Raw genomic sequence first — 11,218 nt, forward strand, 5'->3', positions numbered from 1 at the left:
TCATAGTGTGTAAACTAAGGATAACCTAGGTATACTCACTTATGAGGACAGGTAGTTCAGTGGTTGAAGTCTCACCGTAAGGTGCCAGTACACCTCAAGCACTGCCCTTCTGCCAATGAAGGTTTGTTGTTTTGATGCTGAACAGGTGACAGCAGAGCTTCCAGACTAAAACGGACTAGGAAGAGAAAGGCCTGGTGTCTATTTCTGAAAATAAGCCAATGAAAATCTTACAGATCAAAACTGTCCTTGTTCCTTCCACAATGCACAGAGTCAACTTGGTAGCAGTTAGAAACAACAGACACTGTGTTATACTTTCATATTTTAAAAATAATGCTACTCATTTTCCAGTATTGTATATATTTATCCTGTTTTTGTTCAAGGCAATCTTGAGTTCTTTTAAGTTGCTAAATAATAAGCCATACTTAGTATACACTGCTCAGTTAGATACTTAGGTATTTCTTTTCTCCCCTAACATAGTTTCATATTTTAACTGTAGATTATTAGTGCCCTGTACTCATGAGACAGACAGCAAGCTGCTCTTTAACAGTCTGTTGTGCTAGGCCTCCCCCAGTTCATATTTTATCAAATGACCTCTCATTTCCAATTTCTGATGCCAAATGTTGACAAAATAAGTGCCAGCTCGAACTTCATTTTAACGAACTTTTCAGGGTGACAAATTAAGTTTCCCTTAAAATACATATTTTAAGAGTAGAAAGAAGATAAGAGCTTTTGTGAAAAAAAAAATTCTATTATGAACAGAAAAGCTGAAGTGTATAAACTTCAATTTGTATGTGTTACAGAGGCCTTTTCTAAATAGCTCTGTAGGAATGGATAAGTGGGTCAGATAAGAAAATTCAAACTTGCTGCACAGTTCATTCTCCCCTTTGACCTCCTCCCTTCATTCCCCTCCTAGGATCTGTCTGCTGTTTCCTGCATGCTTGCCACCATCGTTTTCTGCTGAAATAATTCTTCTGACCCAGCAGTTTTCAGTCCTTTGAAACAACATTTGAAAATTGTTACTTTTTCGTTATTATGACTTGCTTTGCTTCAAAACGTTTCCCTGTCAAAGCTTGTTTTTTAAACTTTTGACTAAAATGTCTATTACAATATAGTTTGTAATCATACTTCAGAGTCCATTTTCACGTTCAGATGATGCCATGTAATTTAACAAAAGCATAACCCCCTCCCCCCCATTTTTTTTTAAAGGAATCAGCAGGAGGGGATCTTCAGTCTCCTTTGACACCAGAAAGTATCAATGGGACGGATGATGAAAGAACACCTGACGTGACTCAGAACTCAGAGCCAAGGGCTGAACCAACTCAGAATGCATTGCCATTTTCACATAGGTACAGATTCAATTCCACCATCATGATTAAGTAAATGTGTAACTATGGAAACGTACTTGTTTTCAGATAAATCTTGCAAGTTACAACCTTAGGAGAAAATTCCAGATCAAACTTTTTTCTGTTACCCTTGGGCAAGAAAGATAGAAAAAGTTCCCTAATTTACAGTGCACTTGTATAGTTGCCTGGATGAACTGGAGTGAACTTTTTTTATGTGAAAAAAGACACATTGAAGATGGTTTTCAGTACAAACCTCTTTTTAGTCAAACAAGTATTTTTGTGAATCATTTCTGCCTTTTTTTTAAAAACATAGAGCTTCATCTGTTGTCCATTTTCATGTATTTGTTTTAAAAGCTATAATATTTTTGTTTTTAATAGACCTTCCACTCTAAAGTTCAGCTTTTACCATAACAGTGGACATGTTCTCACTCAAAGTTTCACAGAATAAATCAGATTATTGGGTAATTTGTAGCATGAACCTATCAATGTCACTATTGGATTTGTTTTGGTGCATAATCTAACAAGAGGTAAATCTTCTTATATTTTTGAAATTTGAAAGAATTAAATGTTTTAAAATATAAACGACCCTAGATATGTCCCAAACAAAATCTATTAGTTATTAATATTTTAAGCATAAACGGGTTATAAAGGCAGTATTGCAAATACTTATTAATCATCTGTCTTAAACCTCTCACTTTTTTTTTCTTTTATTTTTTGGTCCTCTTGGATACTTTTGATTAGGTATTCTAGTTAAAATCAAGAAAGTTGTCTACCTTTTGTTGTGCATCTCTTTTTGGGAACCAGTTAAAAACAATCAAGTGAGTGAGTATATTAAGAAGAATTATGACGATAGCCTCCTTTTCATAAGAAATTTCATTTTGATTGAATTTGTTGGTTCTTTGAGGCAGAGAATTAAATATATCAGATGACTTAAAGAAAGACATGGGAGATTTGGAAGACCTTTTGGTCAGGTTGAGGAATAAGGATGAGTAAGTCCAATAGCTTTGTTTTCTTTTAAAGGGTGAACAGGAGAAATTTACTTGACTGAGGTGATTTGATTTAGCTGTTAAAAATGCTAATTATTTTCCATGAGACAGTAGCTGTATTTTGAAGTTCAAGATTTCTTGCTGTAGCTATTACAGTAGAAGCATGTTCTTTGTATATGCTTATAAAGATGACAGAACACTTGAAAATTTTTCATTCCTTGGTTCTGAAGGCAATCTGTTCATAGAGATTTGTTCAAGATGAGGTCTTTTCAGTATGCAATTACATTTAAAGAGCAATCTTATTGCTGTGCTATTTTTAAAAAGATTTTATTTGTGATTTAATGGAAGCTTTTCTTCCTATATTAACAAATCCATTTAATAGAGTTAACTGAACTAAACATAATTTTATACTTGATTTATTTAGCTAATATTTAAGCGTGCCATTTGTGCTGATAACTAGCATTTAGAAATAACTTGTATTTAAAATTCGTAAAAGCTTTTTTAGCTACTTCCTGTACCTTAAATTTTCCAAGTGTTTTTCATTATGGATTGGGGGACATAGGAAACAATGATAGTCAACTCGGTTAAGAGGTGGCTATAGTAAGAGCGATGCAGAAGCTGATGCTCTCCTTCAAATTTACGTTGCATCCTTAAATCTTATCAATTGGCTAATGATACGCCAAGGCAGGTTCTGAAATTTTAGTAATATGTGTAGTTATAGTTTGCTTCTTGCTCTTCATAAACCTTATCGTAAAAGCTTTACTTAAGCTCAGAGATTAGGAATTTTTTTATTAATTTATGGCATCTTAGTTCATACATTTTCTAAGTGTGTGTGAGATGACACGACGATGGATTCCCGTGAATTTCTTACCACCTTCCACTGTTATGAAAGCACAGGCAGTTCCATGCCCTCTCCAGCCCACCCCGCGCATTCCTCATTGTATTGAAGCAGGTCCCAGGCAAAAATGCCATTCATAATTTTATTACAGTTGAGATTTTTAAAAATCTGTACACTAAGGTAGTAAGCAGTATATATCCTACCTGATTCAGTGATGATATAGATTTTTTCATTCTTTTGAGTCACTCACACTACTTCTTTTGAATTTTAATTTTACTGTTGAACTAATTTAAACAAAATTTTTTAATGTATGAGCTGCTCAAGTGCTAATACTGTTTATGTCCATGTTAAACTATGCAAAAACAGCCTCACTGAATACTTTTCAAGAAGTAAATGCCTTTTTAGTATACCTAGATAATTAATTGCTTTAAAGATTTAAAAATTTGTTATGTAGTAAACTATATCATGATTTTTTAAAACTAATGTCTTTGGGGAAGTGCTATGAAATTTTATGTAAATTACCATTTCTTTATGAAAAAGAAATACTTTTTAACCAAAATGATAATATTCTTTTAGGACTGAGCAAAATGTATGCTCTTCGGCTACTGAAGTGTTTTTAGGGTCGTCATTTGAGTCCATAGTCTTAGATTAACTATATGTTAAATAGAGCACCTATATACTAATAGATTAGCATGTTCAAGTAGGGAAGACTTGATTTCATTCCAGGGAGGAATTGTTTGCTTCTTAGTATGGGCTATATGGATTTTGGAATTTGTTATTTCATACAAATAATAAGTACTAGGATTTATTTTTATTTTTTCAGATTTAAAGGTTCATAAAATTCTTTGAAAGAAGTTAATTTTGCAGTATTCCAATGCTGTATTGTAATATCATACTGAAATTTGGTATGAAATCTTAAACTTTTCCTTTTTATTCACTGTAATTTTAAGATCCTCAATTATTTGCAGTAATATATTGATAAACAAGGTGTTTGCATATTTCTGAGAGTTCAGAACAGACATCTTAACATGAATAGTTTGTGATGCTATTTTTATACTGATACATTTTTAATAATAGCTTAATTACCTTAATGGGAAACAGATTCTTTTAAGCACTGAATATATTTAGATTTTCTACTGTTTCGACAATGTATTCTCATGGTGCTGCTAGGAGTTGTCCATTTGGGGGTTACTGCATGTATCTTCTGTTCTGTTAAGGAGATTTTTTTTGCCACTTCTTGTGTTTATAACAGATACTTATTAAAGGATGTATGCAGAAACTTTACTCTCTAGTATACTGGTTTTGCTTTAAATCAGGATAATTACAATCTTACCAAACTCTACAAAATCTGGTGGTTCATTTCATTTATCTTTAATAGGCTTATTTTTTAAAATCAGAAAACTAAAACTGTACAAAAATAAAATGCCAAAGCCTATATTTCATTAGAAATATTGCATACCGTATAAGTTAGGTATTTGTTAAACGTTACTTCAAAGAAGATATAAACAGGGGAAAATTCAATAGTTATTAAGAGGTCAGGAGAACCACACTCTTCATAGCTATTTCCTTTTTCTATGGGTAGGAAGCAAACTCAATAGGACAATCATTATGAATTAGATAAAATAAGAATCATTTCTGCAGATAATTTCTATTATGATAAAACCCTGTCTAAAGCTTATATTTGATTTCACTTGATTTGACTAATATCATTGATATAATTGCAGATGAAAATTTCAATTTTAGGATTCCTCTTATTGCTATAGTTCTGGTTGACATAAATATAATTATTCTTCCACCACAGAGCTTCAAGAGTAGATTAGGCCTTTAAAAATTAATTTTTAGCCAAGGCAATTTGTGAGAGATCTTAATAATTTAGAGAAGTCAGAATTTCCTTTACCATAATTGTGAATGAATAAACATTCTCTAAAAGTGGGATTATAATTTGGTATAGTTGTGCATTCTCTGGGAACTAAGAAGCAATTTATATATTTTAAAATAAGGTTTAACAATTTAGTGACCTAAAATTGTTCCCATCTGTTAATGTTCTAATTAGGTGTGAAAAATATCCTATCTTGAATTGTTTTAAAAAAACAGCCTTTATTAAGGAGTCTTCTAAAAGACATTGAAGAAATTGTTAAAACTTGTTAAAGCATTTAAGGCATTATTTAATATGTTGTTCACAAGAAGAAAAATCCCATTCTTCATGATACAATAAATATATACTAATATTACTAATCTGCTTCCAAAAGGTAGAAGCTCACCCTCTCTCTTTTATATTTCAAGAAACCCCTTTTTGCCTTTCTATTATTAGGGTAAGGAACTTTCATTTACCCATTTCTAGTAATTGTCAGCTTTCAAGAGCCTGTATTCAAATTCACCAACTGCTCCCTGGGGTAATTTATGACAGTCTACTTCCATAAAGATTTACCTTGGGAAAAAAACAAAAAAAACAAAAAAAAATATTTATCTTGGAAGACTTGAAATCCTATGAAGTAGTTCTTTTCTATCTTATCTGAACTCAGAACTCAACTCACTGACATCAAGTCAAAGCCAGTTCACAGCAGCCCTATAGGACAAGGTCGGCCTGCCCCGTGAGTTTCTGAGACCTGTAACTCTTCGCCGGAGTACAAAGCCCTGTTTTTCTCCCACAGAGCACCTGGTGCTTTCAAACTGCCGACCTTGCAGATCACAGCCCAATAATCACTTTGCCACTGAATTCTGTCTTGTAGTGCTGCTATACATCAGAATCGACTCGATGGCAATGGGGTCGATTTTTGGTTTATTTTCGAGATGACTAGCTGGAGTCAGCGGTGTCGTCATTTTCCGTAGAACAGATTGACCCTAAATCTCCAAGTAGTGAGATTCTTAAAATCCCATTTTACTCTCTGTTTCTTAGCAGCCTGTCGTGTGGTTGGGGAAGGGGTAGAAAGGCATGTGATATGGACAGTTCTGCTTTCAGAACTCAGGGGAAAATACTCTTCCTTTGGCTTTGGCTTTCCCTCTTTCCCTTCACCAGACTATTACGCGCCAAGATCAAGGTGTAAACATAGGTAGAAGTCAAGCAAGCGACATAAAAAATAGGACATTTGTGGTAGGAAACTTAGTGTACAGTGTACAAAGCTGGTTTAAAGGTATTTCAGAAAGTAAAACCGGCGAAACAGAGAGATAGGGTCTAGATGGTTTCCCATCTGGTTGGTAGTCTAGATCTTCAGGTGAAGAGTGAAAAACCCTTGTGACTGCCTTAGGATTTATACCAAGGCTAGGTGACCAGACGTCCCACTTTTGGCGGGACAGTCACGCTTTTGAACAATTTTTCCTGCTTCCCATGGCATTTTTTAAAAGTCCTGATTTTTTGAAAGAATGCACGACAAGCTAGGGTATATGTTTTCTGCTGCCATGTGGCAATTTTGCCAGGATGTGAGTTTTATCAATGGCATCCCGCTTTACCAATGTTAAAATCTGGTCACCTTATGCCAAGGTGTAATTTATATGTAGGCAAACCATGGTCAGTAGATAAGTTCTCCCCAGTTTCATTACCGATAACTTCTGTAGCGATTACACCAAATTCTCTCTCATGCAACTCTATCTCAATAGCAACTCTACTATTGCTCATCTGCAAATCTCTACTCATTTCCTTCTTTCTCTTTGGAATGGCTGTACACACAAATACATGTTCTGTACTACTTCCCACTCCAATTCCTGCCTCTAGCTCAACCACCAACTGGTCATTTCCTGTTGTTGTGATTAAGTCCCAATGAGTAGGTTCTGACTCATAGCACTTAATAACTTAGATGTTCTTAGGTTCTGCCTCCGTGTACAACAGAACAAAACACTGGTCGGTCCTGTACCACCCTCAGTCCCTATGTGTTTTTGTGCTTCCACCACCCCTCCGGTAAGCATTCCCTCATGCTCACAGACTGGGTTTGTATCCTCTTGTGTTCAGTCTGTATAACTTCCAAACCAAAATACAATCACCATTAACTTCTAAGTCTTCCTGGAGGACAGGGACCATGTTTTAGTCGTTCCTATTTCTCGTACCTAGGACATGAAAATTCAGTCAACATGTGTATAAAAGAATTTCCAATACAGAATCTAGTACATGATCTCATGCTTCAACTAGCTAAAGTTACACCTAGACTCTTAAAAGTTCCTAAGATCCTGAGAATCTGGTAGGATTTCTAGACTTTGAAAATATATCGTAGGTAAAGAATAAATTTGCTTAGTGAATAAATACGTATATTTTACTGTTCCTGATATGACAGAAGGGGCAGAAAGTTGGTAGTATTTGGTCATTAGCAAACCATGTATTGGGCACATCCAACAAAGATACCAACATAAAAAATTAGCTTTTCATTTTAATTTTAACAGGATACTTTTAGCTATTAATATTGTCATTGATAATTTAGTAACAGCTTGGAGTTACATCATACAATTCACTTATTTAAAAGTGTACAGTTCAGTGTTTTTACTATATTCAAAATTGTACAACATTACAATCAGCAATTTTAGAACATTTTCATCGCTTCTTTAAAAAGTCCTGACTCATAGCCATCGTATAGGACAGATGTTAATGATTTTCAATCCCTAATGCCACTACCATATGAGGGCTTTCGTAGTTTATACTTGGTCAAATTTAGCATGTTGCTAAACTACCTCTTATAATAGTTTATTTTAAAAGAAAAGGGAACTCGATTGAGAAAAACAATTCTTTTTTTATATAAACAGTTTTATTGGGGGTGCAATCCATATATCACATTTTAATAATTTAATCATATCAAAAAGAGTTGTACAATCACCACCACAATCAATTTTAGAACATCTTCTTCTTTCCTATACTTCTTGTTATTAGCTCTCCACTCACCCTACCCCCCAACTTCCCTTACCATACCCGCAAGAAACCATTAATCCAGTTACTGTCTCCATAGATTTCACCCATCCTGGATTTTGTATACCAGAAAACATACAAAAATAACGAATCAAAAAAGCTAACAATAAAATAGTAACCCAGTTGCAAAGAAGGCAGAAAATGTTAAAACCAGATCAGCCTTAAAATAGTTCAAAAGAGAGATAAATGATGAAGTACTAGATTTTAACCTAACTATATCTGCAGTAATCCATTTGCCAGCGTACTCTGTATGATAGCAAGGCTATTCACAATCCTGGTCTAAGTTCTGAGAGGATTCACCAGAGGCTTAATCTACATGTATTTTCCTCAATGTTTTTTAAAAACGGATACAACTTTTAATGGATCACAAAAGAGATCAAATCAGATTTTACATTTTAACTGCTGTAATATCTGCTGTAATCATCTCTATAATACTCACATCCCTCAAGTACGCTCAGAGGGAGCTCACCAGAAGCTCAATCTATGTGAAGATCCTGCAAACGGATTTTGGGCTTCCACTGTCATCTATCGCCTTCTGCAAACCAGATGTTCATAATTTGAGTTCTGATGCGTTTCCCTCCTTTGGATTTGGATTATATTATTTTTGATCCATGAATCATACAGGCTGGTGTGCTTCTTCCATGTAGACTTAGCCGACACCTCACTCAGATGGTGATTTGTTTGAAGACAAACCTTTAAGACCTCAGATGCTATTCTTATGGTAGTTGGGCATCATCTAGTTTCTTCACCACATTTTGCTCTAGCACCCATATCTTCGGTGATATCTTCATGATGCAAGTATCAAGCAGGGCTGTCATAAGAATTAATTATTCTTAGGCTGTGGCTAGGATTAAGTGCAAGCTCCAAATGTATATCATGTATCTATGGTTTATATATGTCTACGGTTTACCTTAGAGAAATCATTGTCATTTTATGTTAGAGAACAGAGAAGAATTATTTTTACTGTAAAACTCAGTTTCTTAAAATCACCTCCTTGGGCCTTGGTTTAAAGACATGAAACCTCCCAGCCTTTTAGCTTTTTATCTCTTCAAAGTATGTGGGAGCAGCTTATGTAGGGTGGGAAATGAGGTATATTTACTCCTTATATCTATTATAGATAGAACATTTTTAAAGGCACAGTATAGATCTTTAGTCTTCAGTATTTTTCGGTTGAAAGAAAATAATAATGCCCTTTTCTTTTAAAGGGAAGAATATAGCATTCCTTTGTAAATGATACTGGTTAAATTGTAGTGTTATTTCAATTAATATAAAGCATGTTCTTATTAAATTTGAATGAACACACTAAATTATCTCTAATAACTGATTTCTAGGGTGACTATTACTCTTACCACTAAATGTTTTTCTTGAATACATTATGGGATTATGGGTAGATGGCCATATCTGACCTCCTCTGGCTTTCCTATTGCCAAGAGGCAGAGGGTCATGTATGACTCAGCCCTCCATTCCTCTTGTACCCTCTTCTAACCCCAAACCGTCCTCCTATGACATTCTGCTTCTCTCTTGGGTTCCATGATCTGTTACAACAGCCACACAGAACTCACAAACAAGGTTGTATCATCTGCCTTGTATCGCCATACGCCTTCTTCCAGTCCTGATACCACATTCTTCTTCGTATAGCTCAGTTTTTCAGATGATTTGCTCGGCAAACAGATTGAATAAGTATGGTGAAGGGATACAATCCTGATAAACACTTTTCCTGATTTTAAACCAAGCAGTTTTACATTCTTAGTTGAAACAGTTGCATCTTGGTCTATGTATGGGTTGCATAGGAGAACAGTTATTTCCATTCCTCACTGTTACCCATAGTTTGTTATGATCCACGCAGTCGAATGTCTTTGCATGACTGATAAAGAATAAGTAAACATCTTTCTAGTACTCTCTGCTTTTAGCCAAGATCCATCTAATGTCAGCAATTATATCCCTCATTCCACATCTTTTTCTAAATCCAGCTTGAATTTCTGACACCTACCTGAATTGTATTACTGCTGTATTACTGCTTTTGAATTATCTTGAGCAACATTTTCACTTTATGTCATATTAGTGATATTGTTTGCCAGCTTCTGCATTCTGTTGTGCCACCTTTCTTTGTTGGTTGGCCAGATAGTTGTCTTCCAAATATCACTGTAAACTAATGCTGCTAGTGCTCCATCGGGATCTTGAAACATTTCAACTGGTATTGTTATTAATTCCTTGAACTTTGCTTTTGACTAATGCCTTCAGTGCAGTTAAGACTTCTTCCTTCAATACAGTCAGTTCTTGATCATATATTACCTTCTGAAATGGTTGAATGTTGACCAGTTCCTTTTGGTACAGTGACTCTGAATTCTTTCCATCTTTTTTTAAGGCTTCCTGCGTCATTCAATATATTGCCAGTCGAATCCTTTAATGTTACAACTCAAAGCTTCAATTTTTTCTTCATTTCTTTCAGCTCAAGATAGGCTAAGCATGTTCTTTCCTCCTGGTTTTCTAACCTCAGGTATTTGCACATTTCACTATAATCCTCTACTTTGCCTTCTCAAGTTGCCTTTGAAGTGTTTTATTCAACCCTCTCACTTCACCTGACATTCACTTTTACTACTCTTTAAGCTCAAGAGCAAGTTTCAAAATCTCTTCAGATTCACATCAGTCTTTTCTTATTTTCTTGTCTTTTTTAGTTATCTTTTGCTTTCTTCATATATGATGGTCTTAATGTCACCCCTCAACCTTTAGGACCTCTGTCATTAATGTTCAGTGCATTAATCCTATTATTGAGATGTTCTCAAAATTCAGGTGTGATATACTCGATTGTATTTTGACTCTAATGGACTTGCTTTACTCTTCTTCAGTTCCCACCTTAACTTCATATGAAGAATTAATTGTCTGTTCCACAGTTGGCTCTTCACCTTATTTTGACTGATGATACTGAGCTTCTCCATGGTCTCTTTTCACAGATGTAGTCAATTGGATTCCTATGTATCCCATTTGGTGAGGTCCGCATGTGCAATCAACATTTATGTTCTTGAAAAGGCATTTGCAATGAAGAAATTAATGGTCTTGAAAAATTGTTTTTTACAAAAAATTTTTAAAAATACTTTCATCCATACATCCAATGTGTCAAGCACATTTGCATATATGCTGCCATCATCATTTTCAAAGCATTCTCTTC

At 34.7% G+C, this 11,218-nt stretch overlaps 1 protein-coding gene across 1 annotated transcript in view; it reads left to right on the forward strand.

Moving 5' to 3' along the window:
• The window catches only part of HOMER1 (homer scaffold protein 1), a 146,887-nt gene that overhangs the window by 73,357 nt on the left and 62,312 nt on the right, over positions 1-11,218 (forward strand). Inside the window, exon 5 of the mRNA XM_004703517.3 lies at positions 1,207-1,346. Coding sequence (XP_004703574.1) covers positions 1,207-1,346 — 140 coding nt within the window. The remainder of the gene's footprint in view (positions 1-1,206; positions 1,347-11,218) is intronic.

This window comes from Echinops telfairi, unplaced genomic scaffold (genome assembly GCF_000313985.2).
Source record: "Echinops telfairi isolate 266 unplaced genomic scaffold, ASM31398v2 ScPeMD7_7469;HRSCAF=8507_1, whole genome shotgun sequence".
NCBI classification, from domain to species: domain Eukaryota; kingdom Metazoa; phylum Chordata; class Mammalia; order Afrosoricida; family Tenrecidae; genus Echinops; species Echinops telfairi.